Source organism: Mus caroli, chromosome 11 (genome assembly GCF_900094665.2).
Source record: "Mus caroli chromosome 11, CAROLI_EIJ_v1.1, whole genome shotgun sequence".
NCBI lineage: Eukaryota > Metazoa > Chordata > Mammalia > Rodentia > Muridae > Mus > Mus caroli.
Window position 1 is genome coordinate 90735334 of NC_034580.1, and position 20681 is coordinate 90756014.

General features: G+C 56.1%; 1 protein-coding gene across 1 annotated transcript; it reads left to right on the forward strand.

The window, feature by feature from the left end:
• The first annotated feature begins 1430 nt into the window (after nucleotides 1-1430).
• Nucleotides 1431-17342, forward strand: Ppp1r9b (protein phosphatase 1 regulatory subunit 9B). The gene is made up of 10 exons (XM_021177108.2): nucleotides 1431-3286; nucleotides 6931-7063; nucleotides 8408-8528; nucleotides 10626-10730; nucleotides 11673-11808; nucleotides 12299-12451; nucleotides 12536-12589; nucleotides 15008-15237; nucleotides 15469-15565; nucleotides 15753-17342. The coding sequence occupies exons 1-10, from the start codon at nucleotides 1916-1918 to the stop codon at nucleotides 15804-15806; spliced, it is 2454 nt and encodes an 817-aa protein (XP_021032767.1). The 5' UTR covers nucleotides 1431-1915; the 3' UTR covers nucleotides 15807-17342.
• The last annotated feature ends 3339 nt before the right edge of the window (nucleotides 17343-20681 follow it).

Sequence of the window (20681 nt, forward strand, 5' to 3'; positions counted from 1 at the left end):
GAGAGAGTGAGAAAACGGGAAGAGGAGGAAGAGGATGGAGGGGAAGAGGGCGGGGGAGGAGGCAGAGGCCGCAGGAAGGCCTGAGATGCAGGAAGCAGCTGGGGAGAGGGGGGAGGCTTTGTGCCTGAGTTGTTTTCTGGGTCCTAGTGTCCACCCTGTTCAGTTCCTGGGAATCTACCAACGACTGAAGGAGCTACACACATCTAGACCTGACTGAATATTGGACGGATCCTCACTGCTAGATTGGGGAAGGATAACGGGCATAACAAGGCCCCTTGTTGTGTATTTGAGGAATGAAGGAGCTCTAAAGAAGCTGAATTTTAGAGGCAGGCGGATTTCTGAGTTCGAGGCCAGCCTGGGCCTACAAAGTGAGCTCCAGGACAGCCAGGGCTACACAGAGAAACCCTGTCTCAAAAAAAAAAAAAAAAAAAAAAGGAGCTGAATTTTCAAGATGGAATTTGTAGGGGACACACACACACACACACACACACACAAACACACTTGCACACAAGTGACCAGAATCCTCTAAGTCTGAGACCCAACGTAGAACTCTCAATAGGGAAACTTTAGCCCTGGGACTCTAGAATCATTCCTTCCAACCTCCCCCAACACCTTCCAAACCTTCCTGTTTCAGAGATCTTTTCTGGCAGGTTATGAAGGCCAGGATTCTATACCTCTCCCCAAGTGGGTAGGTGAACGAACGTCATCTTAAGACTTCCCAAGGCAAAAAAGCATCTTTGGTAATCTCCTGCCATATGGATGATGTAACCCCCAACCCTGCCCCTTTCTTCATTTCTCCTCCGGACAGAGCACCACAAAGATTGCTGGGCCCAAGTTTTACATCCTAGAAAGATGAAAAAAAAAAAAAAAAGAAGAATCCCAGTTTCCGCCTCTGAGATTCCCGTTCACCAACTTTGGGAAGGAGCTAGACATTATGTGCTTTGAACTAGCACCCAAAAGTTTTGTTGCTGGTGGCCCTGAACACTCTAAGGACCTTTAAAGAAATGATTAAGGGCCCTCCCCACAGAACCCCTTCACTTTGTGGGAGGAGAAGGCCAGATCCTGCTGTGGTTGGATGGCTCCCCGCCCCCAGGGTTAAATGAGGGGACGCCTAAGTGGATTGTGAAAAGCCGCCGAGTTTGGGATGGGAGGGCTGAAGAAGAATAGCCAAGGTCGGAGAAGCTGCGGAAGGCTGTCCGCCAACTATGAGTAGGAGAGACCAGGCGACAGGGTGGAAGGGAAGGGGAGGGCTCACAGGCTCCGGCCCCGGAAATCCGATCCCTTTAGGACCCAGTGGTACCAGTCCCCCAGCGGCGGCGGCGAGAAGGGCAGCCGCTCGGTCTCCGGCAGCCGCGGTTCGGGCAGAGCTAGAGAAAGACCGAGGCTCGGGGCGCGGGGGGGAGGGAGGGAGGGAGGGAGGCTCGGCGGAGCGGCCCGGGTCAGCGGAGCAGCCACGGGCGCGGGGATGCCGGGCACCCCGAGAGCCAAGGCCCCCGGCCGGAGTAGGGGGCGCCTGCGCCGCCAGCGCCGCTGACACCGCCTCGGAGGATGTGAGCCGGTGCCGTGGCCGCTGCTTCGCGGGCTGGGCGCGCGGTCCCAGCAGCTCCAGCCAGCCTCCGCTTCTTCAATTTGGGTGGGGGCGACCGCACCAGGCCGCTAGAGCTTTCGAAGGGGGCTGGCTGTCTTTGGCAGCTTGGCTGGGGGAGGCGACCCACACAGGGCGCTCGGAGATTTTTTTTTTTTTTTTTAAAGCAGGGTTAACTGTTTTTTGGCAGCTTGGTTTCTGGGGGACTCTATAGAAGGCCTTTTGGGATTTCTTTCTTTGGGGGGAGGGGGCGGTGGTCCCGACTTGGCCAGCCGCCTGCTGGAGGGGGGCAGCGGGGAGCAGGGGGATGCGAACCCGGCTCCCCCAACCATGATGAAGACGGAGCCTCGGGGGCCCGGGGGTCCCCTCCGGAGCGCCTCCCCTCACCGCAGCGCCTACGAAGCGGGCATCCAGGCACTAAAGCCTCCCGATGCGCCCGGGCCCGACGAGGCACCCAAGGCGGCCCACCATAAGAAATATGGCTCCAACGTCCACCGCATCAAAAGTATGTTCCTGCAGATGGGCACCACCGCGGGGCCGCCGGGTGAGGCAGGCGGAGGCGCAGGCATGGCCGAGGCCCCACGGGCGTCCGATCGCGGCGTGCGCCTGTCCCTGCCGCGGGCCAGCAGCCTGAACGAGAACGTAGACCACAGTGCCCTGCTCAAGCTGGGCACCAGTGTGTCGGAGCGCGTGAGCCGCTTCGACTCCAAGCCCGCGCCCTCGGCGCAGCCCGCTCCGCCGCCGCACCCGCCGTCCCGGCTGCAGGAGACGCGGAAGCTGTTCGAACGAAGCGTCCCCGCGGCCTCGGGTGGCGACAAGGAGGCCGTGGCGCGGCGGCTGCTGAGGCAGGAGCGCGCCGGCCTGCAGGACCGGAAGCTGGACGTCGTGGTGCGCTTTAACGGCAGCACCGAGGCGCTGGACAAGCTGGATGCTGACGCCGTGTCGCCGACGGTCAGCCAGCTCAGTGCGGTCTTCGAGAAAGCCGATTCGAGGACCGGCCTTCACCGTGCACCCGGCCCCCCTCGGGCCGCCGGGGCGCCCCAGGTCAACTCGAAGCTGGTCACTAAGCGGTCCCGGGTGTTCCAGCCACCGCCGCCGCCTCCCGCCCCGTCGGGGGATGCCGCGACCGAGAAGGAGCGTGGCCCCGGAGGGCAGCAGCCCCCACAGCACCGGGTGGCCCCTGCCCGACCTCCGCCTAAGCCGCGGGAGGTGCGCAAGATCAAGCCGGTGGAGGTTGAAGAAAGTGGGGAGTCTGAGGCTGAGTCGGCTCCCGGGGAAGTGATCCAGGCCGAGGTGACGGTCCATGCAGCCTTGGAGAATGGCAGCACCTCGGCCACCACAGCCAGCCCTGCACCCGAGGAACCCAAGGCCAAAGCGGTCCCCGAGGAGGAGGCGTCGTCGTCAGTGGCGACGCTAGAGAGGGGGCTGGACAATGGCCGGGCGCCGGACATGGCACCTGAGGAGGTGGATGAATCCAAGAAGGAGGACTTCTCGGAAGCGGACTTGGTGGATGTGAGCGCCTACAGTGGACTCGGGGAGGACTCTGGGGGCAGTGCCCTGGAGGAGGACGATGAAGAAGACGAAGAGGACGGGGAGCCCCCCTATGAGCCGGAGTCAGGGTGTGTGGAGATTCCCGGGCTCTCAGAGGAAGAGGACCCGGCCCCGAGCCGGAAGATCCATTTCAGCACCGCACCGATCCAAGTGAGTGACCCCCCTTGGGCCCCCCCCCCCCGAGCTGCCCTTGCCACGTGCGTGTGGTCGCTCCCGCCCAGACATCCGTGTTTGGCAGGCTGAGTCAGCCCCTGCCACCCAGCCGGGTTCCCAGAAGTTCCCACAATGAGGGAGGCGTGGGGGAACTTCCAGCTGTTTGTCAGAGTGGGGAAGGTTTTCAGGTCTGTGATTGTGAAGGTGGCCTGCTGCGACCTGCCCTCAGGTTCCTAACCCCGCCCAGCATCCCTCCCTACTCCACGCCTACTCTGGGACACCTGCTCTCTCTTCCTCCCCCAGACATTCTTTCTTCCAGAAGCTGCCAGAGGCTGGGACTTGGCTGCCCTGAAGGGGTGTGGGTCATGTCCTGGGGATACTGTTCCTACACATGCCCCGCTGTCAGGAAGAGAAAGGTGGGGAGCTTAGGGACGCTTCCTGCTTCTGGATGTGTGAGGCTTGGTTCTGTCTGGGGTAACAGAGCGGAGCTAGGAACTTCCCCAAACAAAGATACAGAGGAAGGCTGACCCTCTTCCCTGCCCGTACTCCCACTCCCACTTTGCAGAAGTGAAAGAAGGAAGCGTTCTTCTAGGGTGAGCTGGACCAAGGCCATGTGACTGGGGCTGGGGGAAAGAACCCTACACCTTAGAGTCTGTGCTGGGCCAGCTTCCCATATCCAGGGTTGCATCCAGGAAAGGGCCATCTTATATGGTCCTTGAAGGAGCAGGCCCTACAGGAAGAGGAGGGGGCTGAGTCTGGAAGTTCCCCTAAGGTGCCTGGGCAGACTTTTCTTGCCTATAGCCTTCCATATTCTCTATGGACTTTAAAAGAGGCTGGGGGCTTGCTTTGGGGGAGGGGGAGTTCAGCCCCCTCCCCCTTTCTCTAACATCACTATTGGTGATTGGTTTGTGAACTGTGCCAGCCAGTGCTTTGAGATCCTCTGAGTAGTGGTGTTAGAGAAAAGATGTCTCCTGGGGAGAATTAAGCTCAGGAGACCACTCCCATTCCCCCCTGCCCTGTGAGCCCAGCTGGCACGTCCAGCTTGGATGGTCTTTTCTTCCCTACCCAAGCTCTAGGGAGCCTAGCACCTGGCCTACCCCTGGGGGAGCATACAGCACCAAGGACTTTCCTTGGCCTCGACCCTGCTCCTTCCTCCTTGCCCTCTGAAGCCAAACCCCATTGTGTTTGTTTGCAGTTTCCATAGCTACTCCTGGACACCAAAGCTGCCCAAGTTTCTCTCACTCTCCACCTCCTCCTTTACCCCCAGGCCAGTAGAGGTCCAGGAGGTTAAGGGTGGCCAGCCTTTCTTCCCTCCCTGCCCAGGGGTTTGGAAGGCTCTTCCATGCCCTGTTCCCCTTGAAGGCAATGGGATCCAGGAAGGAGCGGAGGCTGGTGGGAGGGTGTCAGAGGCAGTTGTCCCATCCCCATGGGGTTTGTGAGCAGCCCCATGCCCTCATGGAGAGAGAATGTGGTCTGGGCCTCTGTCTATATCTGACGCCTTACCCTGATTTTTTTGGTAAAAAATAGCACATGATTTGGAGCAGTGCTCCGGACTCCCTGGTGACTCTGGAGCAAGCTGGCCACTAGCGTGAAAAGCCAGAGCCGTGCAGACGCCCCACGCGTCTGACTTTTGGCCTTACTGGGGCTTTTAGCCTCCTCAGCCTGGCCAGGGCCCCAGGCTTTTTCTCCTCTGCCACCTCCACACTAATTCTGAAGCCAGGGTTCTCTGCCCCTCCCTGACCCAGTTGTCACCGTTATGGAGGTCGGGGTATCTGTTCAGGGTGGAGGATATGATTCCAAACTGTCAGCCAAGGAGATAGCTGAACCCAGGGCCTTCTGATAGGAGTAGTGGTGTCTGGTGGTCCCTGGCCTCTGAGCCTGAGGCCTGCCTGGGATTCCCACAGGGGCCGGGATGCAAAAGGTGATCAGGTTGTGGACAGACGCCAAGGCCCAGATCAGGTCCCCAGAGTGTTTTGGGAGTCAGCGTGGAGTGTGTGATGGGATGTGGAGATGGGTTGGGTGAGTGGGAAGAGGTTGGGGGCGACACTGTCTCTGGGCACAGGGGAAAGGCCAGAGGCCTCAGGTGAAGAGATGGGACAAGGCCAGTTTGCTGACCCAGGTTAAGGCCATTCTTTGTCCTAAAGCTTGGAACACCTTTGCAGTAGGGAACTAAGTCACTAGTGACCCGCCTACCAACAGCCCATCTAGAATCTGGTGCTGCCCGGCTACTGGATGAGCAACCCCTGTGACCTTGGGTAATGGATTATATGTGGAATAGAGTCTGTTGCTTCAAGGCTGGGACCGCTGGCCAGATGTTGGGGAGCAATCCGCTGACCCGTGCACAGTAGCTGGATGAGCATGAAAGTGTCTGATACAGTAGAGTCGAGGGCATTAGCTAGGTGAGCCCGTAAACCCCAGGTGTGCTGCTGGCTGGTCCTAGAAGTGTCCTCTCTGCCTCCCACCATGACAGTGTGCCTCTGTGATGAGACTGGAGATTTGAATGGCATTCAGTAAGCCCCAACAAAGGGGTAACCCTGCCTACAGGGTGCCCATGAGCATGCTTCTAGAGCAGAGGAGGCCCTGGCACAGGTCTTGCTGGAGACAGTGTCTTTCTCTAACCCTTCTGGTCCATACAGCTGATAAGAGCTGCCTCTACCACTCCTGCCCCAACTTGACTTTAAGTGATGCCAACTTAGCTACCAGTAAAGCCACAAAGAAACAAAAACAAAAAACAAAAACCACCATGGTTCCTCCTCATGAGCACCAGGTACCTACAAAGCCCGTCTCCTTTCCGCTGATCCTATGAAAAGGTCTGAGTTAGACACCTAGAAGGCGAGAGACAGCAGAGGGGCACAGGGACTGCCGTGCAGGGGCAGACAGACTCCCACCTCACATGATCTGTGGTCCCTTTAGAGCCCCAGTCTTGGGGCCTATGCCTGGCTCTTCTGGTACCTGTGGACAGGGTTATTGTTCTTCAGGGACACAGTTCTGGCTTGTGGGAGGGCCATAGGGCCTCCACTTTCTCCTCGACTCTTGCTCTCTGGGGCCTACCTGGAATTTCACGGCCTTCCCTTCTCCATGGAAGTAGGAGCCTCTGCCTCCTCCCCACCCCTCTGTTGCATCCACTTCAGCATCTGGGAAGGGAAGAGTCCTGGTGCCTTTGCCTCTTTCCTCCTTCCCTTCTTTCCTCTGTCTCCCCTCCCTTCCCCATCTGGCATCCTCCAGTGTCTTCTCCATTCTTCCTCCCCTCCTCCTCTTCCTGTCTTCTGCTCAGCCCGTTCCTCCTCTGTGTCTGTGTCCACCCTCAGCTGTCTAGCTCTTAGGTCTTGTCTCTTCCTTTCTCCCTGCCCTGGTATTGGAGATTCCCAGACCTTGCAGCCTCCCTGGGAACGTCCATATGCCCCTCCCCCCCAGACTATACCATGTGGAATGGATTTCTTGCTCTCTTGCTCCTGGGGCTCTAGAACTAGGAAGCCCTTTTGCTGGGAGCTGGATTCCTTGTGAGATCAATGGAAGGGAAGGGCCTCTGGGTGGACGGACGGACGGACACGGGGCTTCAGGCGACTCAGCTGGCCCAAGGGCCTTCTCCTGCCAATGTGCTCTTGCCCTCCTACGGGCTTCTGAGAACTGCTCCTCCCCAGGTATTCAGCACCTACTCCAACGAGGACTATGACCGACGCAATGAGGATGTGGATCCCATGGCAGCCTCTGCGGAATATGAGCTAGAGAAGCGAGTGGAGAGGTTGGAGCTGTTTCCTGTGGAGCTGGAGAAGGGTGAGAGACCAGGCCAATCTAAGGCACACACTGGGGACTCCTGTGATGCTAGCTTCGGCCCCACCACCCCTGTGGGTACCCACATGCTAGGCTTCTTGACTCCAGCACCTATCTGCCTTTCTTGGCATCCCTTGTCCTCATCAATAGCCACCAGTGTCTGCAGTGTATTGCCAAGGGATGGTACATGGTGGACACATCTCCTAAGTACTGTGTAGGTGATCCTGGGCTCTGTTGGAGGCACAGAGACAGGTAAAAGCAGGCTCCCAGGGAGATGACTCCTCGAACTTCTAACTTCAGTGCTGGGAGGAAAGAGAGGCCGTGTTTGATAGAGCCTCACCAAGGGAGTATGCTCTACAGTGAGCCCTTCAGAGCTGAGCTTTAAAGAGGAACCGTTTGGAAAGTGGGGTTGAACACAGAGGTACCCTTGGCACAGGATGAATGTGTGGCCAGGGTGGTATGGACCATGGTGAGAGCATGGTCATTTCTGAGAGGGATTGGGAGCTATTGTAGGGACGGGGAAAGCTCTTCTAGAAATTCAGCATCCTGGCAGTGGTGGTACACACGCCTTTGGGAGGCAGAGGCAGGCATATCTCTTGAGGTCTAGGTCAAACTTGTCTACAGAGCAAGTTTCATGACAATCAGGGCTACACAGAGAAACCTTGTCTTGGGGGTGGGGAGAGAAAGAAAAAGAAAAAAAGGAAGGGAAAAAAAGAGAAAGATCACTGAGGCATGGGTACAGAGAGGAGTCATAGTGGATGATGGCCTCCCATGGCGGGGTCAGCAGTCGCTTAGTGGAAGTGGATGCACGGGGCAGGATCAATCAGCAGTGCTTGGTGGCCACTTGACCTAGCAGAGCCCGGAACTGGGAGAGGGGAATCTGGATGCTTCCCAGGCCTGGCATCTCGTTGGGTAAAGGTGCCCATCCTCAGGGAGCATTGGTGAGGAAGGTCATATGTTTGGATGCCAGAGGTCCATAGGTCAGGCAGGGCAGGTGTAGCTAGGCAGTGGGTATCCACGTTTGGTCAGTGGCGCTCTGGGCTCAGCAGAGAATAATAGGAGATCAAAGGCTCAGGGCTAAGATCTGGCTCAGTCCCCATCCCAGCCACACACCCTTATCTGTATGCACAATAGCCTACCACACCCCAGCCACCCCTCACACACCCAACAAGCTGCTGCCTGTCAGCTCGTTGGATAGGGCAAAGGGCAGGAAGTAACCCATATGAGTTAGCCTGGCAAAAGGGAGGTGGGAGGAACCATAATTCTTTCCCATCATGGGGTGACTCGTAAACTTGGGTAGAAGATCCCTGCCAGTCATGGCTCCCCCTCCCCCCTTCTGCCTCACAGACTCTGAGGGCTTGGGCATCAGCATCATTGGCATGGGCGCCGGAGCCGACATGGGCCTGGAGAAGCTGGGCATCTTCGTCAAGACTGTGACTGAGGGTGGTGCAGCCCACCGGGATGGCAGGTACCACCCTCCCTCCCCTCCCCTCCCCAGGTCTCTCTTGGCAGTCATCATCTGGGGTGGGGGGCGGTAGCCCCTGGGAGGCCTGTGTGTGTTGTGTCTTCGGATGTTCTCGGAGCACCGGAGCACCGCTGTGCAGGTGCTGTGCCAGGCTTTGGGGTGACAGCCGCAAACAGATGGAAGCCCTCCCCAGGGCCCCACACATTCTGTGGGGGAGGGGTGCGAAGCTCGGCTGTACCTAGTACGGTGTGTACTGGCTTAGGGGGTGTGTTGGCCCTCGCAGGAAGAACACAGGCTGCGTGTCTGGAATAAGGCTTCGCATTTCTTTCCTTTAACAAATACTGAGGGCCTCGCTCCACTGGGCTGGTGCCAGGGCCTGGCAGTCAATGTAGAGGGCCTTACCCTCGGAAAGCAAGCAGTGTAGTAAAGTAGACAGATAACAAACAGAACAAACAGACTGGACGAGTGGAGAGGAATATATGAAAGCCCAAAGTAGGAGGGCCTAGCCAGGAGTGGTGGCACATGCCTTTAGTACTGACACTTGCGAAGCAGAGGCAGGTGCATTTCTGTGAGTTCAAGGCCAACCTGGTCTACAAAGAGAGTTCCAGGACAGCCATAGCTATACACAGAGAAACCCTGTTCAAAACACAAAACAAACAAACAATAAAGTATGAGGGCCTGGCTACTCTGACAGGTGGGCTTCTTGGAGGAAGTGATATTGAAAGATCTGCAGGCCAAGCAGGAGCTAGCAAGGCCAAGTGAGTATATATAAAAGGTTCCTTGTAATCAGGTGGAGTGGCTTAAGCCTTTTATCCCAGCATTCGGGAGGCAGAGGCAGGTGGATCTATGTGTTTTGAGGCCGCCTGGTCAACACATAATGAGTTCCCAGATAGCCAGGAGTACATAGTGAGATCCTGTCTTGAAAAACAAAATGAAAATAAATAGAGATAAAAGGTTCCCTGTGAGCACAGGGCATCATGCATGCAGCATGACTCTGCCAGCTGAGCTGTGTGCCCCCAGTCTGAGTGAAGGGGCTTCCAGGTGGAAGCCAATGGGGCAGGAATGTAGATAGCCAGGGATGCAGGGATGGATAGGATTGGGCTAGTTGTGGCCATGTTCTGTAGCCAAGGCTGCTCATTGTGTGTGCATAGGTGTGTGTGCCTGTGTGGAATATCTGTGGCCAGAGGCCTGGGGTTCCATAAGTCAGAAGGTTCTCGAAGGGCACTAGAGCTCTGGCACCCGGGCTCCTCTGTGCCAGGTTTTCTATTGTGTGTGTTGCAGGGGGAGGAAGTGGGGACGACTAGGCTTTCCCTCAGGAAAGCTGTGAATGGTTGACACCCACACCCCCTCCACGTGCCAGGCGTGAGTGGTGAGGGCTGGGTTACTGCAGGGTCATATTAGAGGCATGGGGGCCCACGTCAGAGGGCTTTTGCCTGCTGTGGCATAGGTGGCAGGAAAGCAGCAGGGACAGAAAGAATGGTGTCCTTCGGGCACTTCCCTCCCTTTCCAGAATTTGGCCATTGCCACCTGTGTGCTAGCAAAACAGGTATGTCAGCATCCTGGGCGAAGGTGGCCTATAAGGGGGAAAACTGCTCGCCTCAGGCATTCTCTCTATTTCCACCTGAAGCCCCGAAAGGCTCGAAACCTCCCAGGAGGTGGAAGAAGATATCCAAGTCTTCCCCCATCTTCTGCTCCTGGGTAGGGAGGGGCCAGGACACCCCCACAGCTAGATTGTGCCGGAGTGTGCAACTTTGCAGATGTGAATTAGTGTGTGAGCAGGAGGGGAGAACGCTTGGGTTCAAGGCATTTGGGTAGACATTGGGGTAGTGGCATATGTCATGTAAAAATGAGCTCTGAGCAGGTCACATCACCCCATTGAGTATGACTGGAGACAAGGTATGGTTGTTCCAGGAAGTATGCTGGCCACCTTTCGTAGTCCTAGATAACTGCATCTGTGTTGCCTGGCTCTCTCTCGGTTCTCTCGTACCTTTTCTGGGAACCTTGTCGGGACTGAGCCTTGAAGTTTCCAGTGGGAAGAGTCCATCTTTAACCCAGCTCCTGTCCCTCTCATGACCCCTTAACAAACCTCACTTTCCCTAGGATCCAAGTGAACGATCTGCTGGTGGAGGTGGATGGGACGAGCCTGGTGGGAGTGACCCAGAGCTTTGCAGCCTCTGTACTTAGGAACACCAAAGGCCGAGTGCGGTGAGAGTCAAGGGAACAGTCAGAAAGCTGGTCCTCTCCGCACCAGGTCCCTGCCCGGGGAATTGTGCCTGCAGCCCCCTACCAGGCCTGCCTTCCCATCCCTAGATCCCTGTTTACCACTGAGACTCAGGCTTCCAGACTTCTTGTTCCTCCATGTTCTCCTCTTGGTTTATTCTCCTCTTCTTCTGCCTCTGGCTCACCTATGGAAAACCAAACTAGCTTCTCCCACCTAGAGCTTCATCCCAGGTCCACCCCAGGTCCCATTGGTAAGACTGCTCCACTAAGTCAGTGTGCACTCTGGCAGGTCACCTGTGCACTCTGGCAGGGCACCTGGGGGCCGCTGCCTGCCCCACTTCTAGAAGGGCTCTGCCCCCAGGAACGGGTGTTAGAGAGAAACAGGATGTGGGTGGCCGGGGGAGGGGGGAAGAGCTGATGCCTGGAAGTCCCACTGTTTCCTCCCCGTGCTAATCTGCAGTTGCCATCATCCTGCCCCTTCCTGACCCGAGGCTTGGAGCTCACCCAAGTCACACCTCTATGGGCTATTCCCCATCCCCGAGGATGGGCCATTTTGCCCACTCCTGTGCTGTTGGCTTGGCTTGGCTTTGTGGTTGTTGTTTCCTCTTTGGTGGGAACAGCTCCTATGCCGAGAGCCCCTGAGCCCATGTTCCCTGTAGCCCCGAAGCATGGTTGACATCCCCTTCCCACAGCTGGCCAGGAAGGCGAGCAGGTCTTCCTGCTTCTCCTGGTAGGCAGCCATGTGAGAGCCCCAGCTCCCCTATTCATTATTAATTCTACAGCTTCTGGACTCAGGCTCTCAGTTCACCTCCCCTGGGAGGGCCTAGGTTTGGAGGGAGGGCCCCACACAAGGAAGGCAGTGGCATTCCCAGCTGTAGCCGGGCTGGGGTGACGCCAGAATGACAGATGACTCTGGTGCCCCTGCAGGTTCATGATTGGCCGGGAGCGGCCTGGAGAGCAGAGTGAAGTGGCCCAGCTAATTCAGCAGACCTTGGAGCAGGAGCGATGGCAGCGGGAGATGATGGAGCAGAGATACGCCCAGTATGGAGAGGATGATGAGGAGGTAGGGCCGTGACTGCCCTCTGGTGGTTAGATGAAGCAGCGCATTCATTTGCCTCAACTACTTTTTCCAGGCTTGGTAAAAATAAAAAGCAAAAAAAAAAACAACAACACCGCCCCCCCCCCCCAGTCCCAGGGGAACTTATAGTCTGAGAGAGAAGCAGACCCTCCCCTCAGAGAACCCCGGGTCAAACAGAAGAGTCCCACTCTTCTGCCTCCCTATAATTAGAAGGAAAACACAGTCCTCTCTGAGTCTTTTCTCTGGGGGGGAGCCCCTAATCTAGGGAGCCTGATTAGGAGAGCAATGGGTCCTCAAGGAAGTCGAGTTATGGAGGAAACAGTACAGGGGGTTCTGCAGGCTGGCAGTGTCCCTATTCTAGCCGTGGAGACCCCCCAGTCCAACATGAGCATACTGCTGCTGGTGTCCAGTCTGGCTGCAGGGTTGCTGAGGGAAGTGGAGTAGATGGATCCACATTGCCTGTATCCCTCCACAGACAGGAGAGTATGCCACCGACGAAGATGAAGAACTGAGCCCGACGTTCCCAGGGGGTGAAATGGCCATCGAGGTGTTTGAACTAGCAGAGAACGAGGATGCGCTGTCCCCCGTGGAGATGGAGCCTGAAAAGCTGGTGCACAAGTTCAAGGAGGTTGGAAAAGGGGGGCCCTGGGGCAGTGGGGGAAGGCAGGTGGGTAGCTGGCCCTAGGAGCTGAGTGTCACCCTCTGTCCGCAGCTCCAGATCAAGCATGCTGTCACTGAAGCGGAAATCCAGCAGCTGAAACGGAAGGTGAGGGTGCGCGTGCCTGTGTGCTCATGAGTGCCTGCTGAAGACCAGGGCTGAGCGCAGGAGGAGGGAGCTCTGCCTTCACACAGGCAGCCTCCTAACCTACGATGGTTCACCATGGGCTACTGTGAGACCAGGGATATCAGGATTAAGGGCCCAAGAGCTCTGGCCCATCTGTTCCCCTATTCATTCACTTGGGTGTCTTCCCTCTCATATGTAAGGTGTGGTATAAGAGCATAGAGCTGGGTAGATGAGAAGCCACTGGGATGATACATGGAAATCCTGCGGCAGAGCCAGGAAGGCTGCTTTAGGGTTGGTGCTCAGTCGAGAGTCAGTATCAGCAAGTCCACGGTGATGAACCAAGTCTTACTCCTGGTGTCTGTGTGTCCTGCTCAGCACCCATCCACTCCGCACGGGCCCTGAGATAAGATAGAGGCTTTTTGACACAGTGGTGCATATAGTGACACACGCCAGCCTGAATCCACAGACCCATTCAGTTAGACACCTACACACTCCGTCTGCACCGATAATGATCTCCAGACACCCGTGATCGATTCTGTCAGGGGCATTGTGGCCTGAGTAGATAGACCCATTCTGTCCTTGAGGTCCCAGAAGTGCACAGACACGACCGCCATTCAGGCCACCCAGCCTAGGAAGAGTGTCAGAGGACGTGCACAGTTTTACCTGGGCCAGCAGCACACATGCTCGTACTAACAGCACCAGCTGGTAACCACACATGGCTACTGTACATGCCTACCAGATGCTTACAAGCACATTGGGTACCCACACGCTCCCAGGCATTGGAGACACACAGATTTCTATATATTGAAGGAGTCCCAACTCCCACGGGGTTTCCGGGATAGTAGGATAAACCTATCTCCAGGGGCCATGGAGATGCAGCACAACAGGAATATGTGTGTCCTCTCCCACATAGATGGAGGAGGGCAGGGGACGAGCGTCCGGGGCAGTGCAGGGGTGTCTGGGAGCTTGCAGGCTGACTTTGGAAGGAGGCCTGGTAGGGTATGGAAGCTGTTCCTGCTGAGAGAGGTGAAGAGGCAGCTAGATGGTGGGAAAGCTAGAAAAACGACATTGTGTAGACCTCACCCTTCAAGAACTGTAGCCTTGGTTCTGCAGGCATGGAGCTGTGGACCCTAGAATTGTTTTCAAAGTTCACCATCTAGGAAATGGGGGTGGGTGTGGGAAGGGGGCTTGGGGGTAAGAAAGACTTGAATATGGACAAACTGGTTAGAGGCTTTGTCAGAGGCTGTCAGGGCGAGTCAGAATACGGGCCAGGGATGAGAAGGAAGGGTCAGGCTGCATTTTTTTTTTTTTGGAGGGGATGTTCTCAGGACATGAAGCAGACGGTGGGTCACAGGTGGTTTCAGGGGTCACAGGTGGTTTCAGGCTCAGAAAGCAAAGAGGCATTTAACTGACAGACATCCAAGATAACTTCCAGACAGTTAACGCCACTTCAGGCACAGTTAAGAGCAAAGGCAGAATTGACCCTTGTCCTTGCGTGTCTTATGAGTCTGCATACTGTTATGTTTCTACCTCAGCCTCTAGATCAGGAAGAACCCTGTCCCATTGCAGGGCAGGGAATGCTGCCCTACTGAAGTCCCAACAGGCTTCTCTGGGAAATTGGTACACAACAGGCTTACAAGGAAGGGTAGATGGGGCATTCCTAGCAGAAGGAACTACCTGAAAAGGCCCTGTGGCAAGTGTGAGGGTCTGCAGGAAGGCCTGAGGCATCTAGGCTTAGAAAGCATGAGGTGTTTGCAGCAAGCAAGGCAGAAGGACAGCCAGGACCCGTTTGGACTGCTGTGGGACAGCAGCACCTTCCACCAGGCAGGGAAGTGATAAGAGCAGGCTCAGGCTGGGTGAGGGCGGGGGAGACAGTGCTGTTTGGGGCATGGTACCTCTGAAAGACTGCGAGGTGGGTCTAGATTAGGTACAGGATCCTGCAGGAGCTCAGGATTTGAGGCTCTGTGCATAGAACTGCTGTGGGAGGTGCTGCTGCTTGAAGCTACAGAGAGCAGAATGCAGACCGAGCTGTCGGGAATCCAGTCCCCTGGGAGCTGGAAAGGGGCTGGATTATTCAGGAATCTCCAAAGATAGGGACTGGTCAACAAACCAGGGCTGCAGAGGGCCGCAGAGCTGGTCTGGTGGTGACTGTCTTTCGTAGCTACCATCTCCCTAGCCCTGAGGCATGTCACTCCCATCTTCAGGATAAGGCAGAAGTTGCTAATTGGTGGTGACTCATGGGTGCCTGCTACCCGCCCCTAGCAGAACTCTAGGTCAGCCTCAGAGAATTAGTAGCTGGGGGCCAGTCGGCTCCATGAGTGCAGGAATCCTTAGAGGCTGTTGGCTCCCCCCAGGGCTCACCCTGGTCTCCTCCAACCCAGGGCTGCTTTTTCCTCACAGTTGCAGAGTCTGGAGCAGGAGAAAGGGCGCTGGCGGGTAGAGAAGGCCCAGCTGGAGCAGAGTGTGGAGGAGAATAAGGAGCGGATGGAGAAGCTAGAGGGCTACTGGGGTGAGGCCCAGAGCCTGTGCCAGGCTGTGGACGAGCACCTGCGGGAGACCCAGGCCCAGTATCAGGCCCTGGAGCGCAAGTACAGCAAGGCCAAGCGTCTCATTAAGGACTACCAGCAAAAGTATGTGTCAAGAGCATTGGGTCTGGGCCCAGGCAGGTGGAGGGGCCTTTAGTGGTAGACCCCACCCCAGCCTTCCTCCCACTGAGGAGGGAGACAGTAGACACAGAGTTAGAGGGCACCACGATGGGGTACCAGACTCAGGCCCTATGGGCCTTGGGAAAGCCTGCTTCTCTCTGGACCAAAGCCACACCATTCACCCGAACCCACCATCTGTTCCTTGCCTGTCTCCAGGGAGATCGAGTTCCTGAAAAAAGAGACAGCCCAGCGTCGGGTACTGGAAGAGTCGGAGCTAGCCAGGAAGGAGGAAATGGACAAACTTCTGGACAAGGTAGCGCCCTGGGCAGCCTACAGAGTGAGGGGCATGGAAGCTGGAATCCAGTACTCACTTAGTCCATGGTGTTTGGGAAGGATTGTGGTGCTGGCTGGGAGCTCAGGGTCGTAGCTTAGGGTGGGGGTAAAGTTACAGGACCCGTGCTGAGTGGCCAGGCCTGATGCCTCCTCTCTTTGTCCTCTAGATCTCAGAACTGGAAGGAAACCTGCAGACACTGCGGAACTCCAATTCTACTTAACAGGAAGAACTCCTTGACTGGACAATAATAATCCCCTCCCATTATCCTCACCCCCTGTCCTCAATCCCCACCCCACCCCTACCAGCCTGGGGACAGGTGCCCCGACTCCCCCTACTCCTCCACCCCACCTCCCCCAGCTTCAGGGACCAGAGGGCCCATATTACAGGCCCCTTTAGAGTGGCCAGGGCAGACAATGCTGGCTGGAAGAGTGGTCTCCTTGCCCAGTGGGGCTGAGGCGCAGAGGCCGAGAGAAGCTAAGAGCTGGCCTGGGTGGTGGATGGACACGAGGACCTGCAGACCAAACTGCCAGACTTTATAACCTCCAGCCTGTGTCTCTGGACCGGAGTGGAGCTGGGGCTCTCCCAGCATCTCACCACTTGGAGGCTGCTCCCTGCCCACAGGGTCCGTATGGCCCCTGGGCCTCTTGACTTGAGATTCTCCGTTCTTGGCCCTTTCCTCTTCCCCCATCATTGTGCTGTCTGTCGCATTCTGGCCTCCTGCTTGGAGGGGTTGCCTCAACATCTCCCACCCCTGCTCCCGGTCCCAGGAGGGATAGAGCCCACCCTTGAGCCGGAGGCTGGGCCTGGCCCTGCACTGATTTGTATCCTTCAGGGGGAGGTGAGTGGGCGTAGGGGGAAGGGTCAGTCCAGCACACCTGGGATCCAGCACCGCTTTCCTAGGAAGGGCAACAGCCCTCAACTTCTCCTTGTGCCTCCCCTCTCCCAGGTGCCAAACAGCCATAGGCGTCCTCCTGGAACTGCTCTGAGGCCACTCTGGGCTTCTGGTTTCCTTGGTCTAGCCCAGGAATGCCAGGAGGGAGGGAGGTCAGTTTAGGTGGTGTGCCTGCAGAGCTCTCCCTGGGGAGCTAGGGCCACACCTGGAGGCCTTGTACTACCATCGAGGAGACTCTGCCTCCCCTCTTCCCCTCCCCCACTGTTTTCCAACGTTTTCACTGGAGGGCAAAATTTTACTAATCTTTTTGGAGACCAGGGCTGCTTGCTGTCAGCCTGCTTTCTAAGTGAAATTGACTCAGTGTCCCCACTTTAACCCCAAATTGGGGCTTGGACCAAGGGAGGTGAGACCCCCTCAGGTACCCTCCCCTTTCAGAATCCATCTCTTGCCACTTCCACATTATCACCCCTGCCCTAAGCCTAAATTTCTGTTCCTTTTTTTTCCTTCTTCTTTTGAAAACGACCCAGTTCTATCCTTTTCGGTTTCTCCGAGTCCCCTGTAAATAGACCATGCCATCAATCAGTATTTCTTGCCCGTCTCTTCCGCCCCTTAGACGTGCCCCGACTCCCCGGAAAGACCTGGCTGTCACTGTGCCCGGCCCCTGCACTTCACCCAGGCAGATGGAGGGGGTGGAGCCGGGTGGGCGGGCCCTCGATGTACTTCCGGTTTTGACCGGCAGCGCTCCTGCCCCGCCCTTGGAGGACCCCGTCTCTGTATATAATATATATATATGTATGTATTGTTCCTGGTTTTGTACGGACCATGCCCTCTGTCAGGTCGTCCCCATAAAAGCAGCCCCCAGAGCCTCGCCGACTGGTTTCTTGATGCGCTGGAGTGGGGAGGGGAAGCGATGCCAGAAAGTCCTCTCCTTTTCCTAATTTTGCACATGATCTAGAGAGGATCTTAATGCTGGTTCAGTTCCCCGACCCCAGCAAACTCACTTGCCACCACTCCCTAGTTTTCTTGAGCTCTCTAGACGATGTCTTTAGGTCTGTTTTTCACGAGGTCTTTAGAGTAGCCAGGGATGGGCTGCACACAGAGAAAGCAACTCCCCTCCCCTGAAAACCGAGCAATCTGCAAGACCCCAGAGGTCGCAAAGTACCAGGAGGACCAAAGATTCCCTAGGAGATAAGTTGTCAGAGCATTGTCCTCACGGTCGAAGAGAATGTTCTTTGGCCCTCCTGAGCTGGCTTGAGAGGCCTCATATAGTCCTAGCTGCCCCCTTAGCTAGCTCTCAGTTCCAGGGATGCATTTTGCTGAGTCGCAGAAGTGAATTGTAATGAGACTTCTGCAGTACACAACACAGCCTTTTCTTGTACAGATCCTTGGGAGGCAAATACGTTCAGTAGCTTGGGGTGGGGTTGGGGGGGTGATTCTCATCTTTCCTTCTGTGATAAGAAGCAAAAGTTCCTGTCTCCAGGCTCTTTGGTCACTTTGGTTAGCCCCTGACAATATCAGATATGAGTGAGTTCTCTATATATAAATGCCACTAAGCCCCTGGGGGAGCCACTCCCTAGCAGCTAGTTCCATTGCAGAACTTGTTCCTGTCAGGCCAAATAATAGCTTCCTGTTAATCTACCCTCAAAACGGGTTCACCTCGGGGGCCATGCAGGGCCTGTCCAGCTCTGACACCTACTTTTGGGTCATCAGAAAACTAGCAATGGTGGTGGCCTCTCAGTGCGTTTCCTCTCATCAGATCATCCTTGGAACGTTGGGAGGCTGGGGGATACGGGTAGATCCAGGGGTGGCTGAATCCCATGAAAGCAGCTTCCCCAAACATGAAGACTCGGGTCACCATGCCTAGGTGAGAAGTCCCTGCTCAGGAATCCTTGCCAAGAAACGAAGTGGCTGGCGCCTCCTGGATGGGGAAACAAATGAGGGGTCTGTAGGGCCCATGCCTACCTCATGGAGGGGACCTTTCCTAGATGTTCCAAGAAATGGTTAAATGGTACCTCGTGTTTAAATATTGAGTATGTTGTATGGCTGGCCATCTTGTGTGTGTCTTTTCTGGGAGTTTCTCAGGCCTGAGCTGTGACTTACTCATGAAATATGTCCATTTGGGGGTCTGTCAAATGGTGTGGGTAGATTGTGGTCATATTAATTCCATCAACCAAAGTAAATACTCCATTACCATCATCTACTGAGGTTAGATTTGCCTTAACCCAGGCATGTGCTGCAGAGGAGGAGATCAGGTAGGGTTCGCCCCATATCTCAGCACCTTAGGCCTGACTAGGAGAAACATTCCATTCAAGCATTGGAAGACACACACACACACACACACACACACACACACACACCCTATAATGGCCCTAGAGCCACAGTTCTTAACCTGTGGGCCGAGACCCCCTTCCCAGGGATCATCTAAGACCATCTGAAAACATTTACATTATGATTCACAACTAGCAAAATTATAGTTATGAAGTAGCAACAAAAATATGGTTTATGGTTGCAGCATCAGGAAGATTGAGGACCACTGCCCTAGAGAGTGTCTGTCTGCACAGGTGGTCGGTCACCAGAGACATCATCTCCTCCGTGTGAACCTACAGCCTAGCCAGACTTTCTGCAGGTTCTACATCTATCCAGAGCTCTGGGATGCTCTGAGACCCACTGATGCTGTTCCTACTCACAGTTATCAGGAACCCCTGGCTCAACGTGCTGCTGCCCACGGGCCCTTGGCAGTGTCCCATTCCCACAAGCCATCAGGAGTACTCTATCTCTCCAGACTCTACTACGCTAAGTCCTGGGCTCTCTCCAAGGTTACCACCTACTTCTAAACAAGTCATTTCCTTTTTGTGAGTGTGTGGTCTGTGTACCTTAGAGGACAAGAGAAACCCCTAACTTAGAGGTTTATTGGGAGGGTGATGTTAAAGAATCTGAGAAGTACCTGACACACCCCGAGCCTTGCTGCTCGGTAGCTAGCTGATGATCACACCCACCACCTCTGACCTACCACCATCTCTGGCTCACCAAGTCCAAGGGAGCTCATCCACTCCACGTCCCACCCCTAGCATCAGAATTGCCAGGCCCCCAGCCAAGACCCACAGCCAACCTAGACTCCTCCTTCTCTCTCAGTTCTTTGTCTAGCTGGCTCCAAATCCTGTCTGTGTCTTCAATTCTATAGCCAGAATAGCTCTCAGCCTGATCTTTAATCTTCATGCCCACTGCTGTCATCGTTCAACAATCCCTTGAGGCCAGCGCCCAGACTTCCGGCTGCCCTCTGCAGTTCTCCACTGGGGTGCCCAACGAGTCTTTCTAAAATCTATGTTGGAACTCCTCCCTCCTCGGTTAACCTTTTGGGGGGCGGGGCAGGAAGTAATAGAATGAAGTGTCAACCCTCCCACCTCAATTTTCTCTGCTGGTCCATCCACCCTGCAATGCCCAGGAGTAAGTCTCCCATAGCTTGGCCAGCAGGAGTAGGCACACTTCTCTAGGAATCTTCCCTGTGCCCTTCTCCAGTGCCTCGGGTGCACGCCCCCTCCAGAACTTAAAAGTCTTTCCCGCTCCTGGGCCCACAGTTCTCAGGCTTGGGAAGTCCCATTTGGCTGAATCAAGACTACACCGGACCACGTCTGTTCTGTTCAACCGCGGTCCCCTTCTGCTTCAGCGCCCCAGGCTGGCCGCTCGCCCGGCAGATGCTTGTTGAATAAAAGAGAATCAGAAGCCCTCACAGACCCTGCAGAGGAGACGGAAAGCCCCGTGCGTCCTGAGGCGGGACCGCCTCCCTGGTCGCTTCCCTGCCATTCGCGCGCAGACTCCCTAGCGCTGAGACTCCCGCGGTCCGAGAAGTAGCGGCAATTGGGATCCCCGGCCCGGCCGCGGGCACCCGCCGCCTCCTCCCCTCGGTCCTTGCTGCTTCCGCCCCGCCCGCCCTCCTCTTCCCTCCTTTCCTACCGCTCTTTGTCTCACGGGCGCTCGGCCTCCCCATAAGCGTATCCCCCCCCCCCCGTCGCCTTATCCCGGCCGACCCCCCACGGACCTAGCCACTGCGACACTACACGAATCGGTCGGTGGCGCGAGGGTCCGCGACCCCCGGGGTTTGGCGGGGGCGGGGCGGGAGGTGGCTCTCAGGTTCTCTCTCTCTCTCTCTCTCTCTCTCTCTCTCTCTCTCTCTCTCTCTCACACACACACACACACACACACACA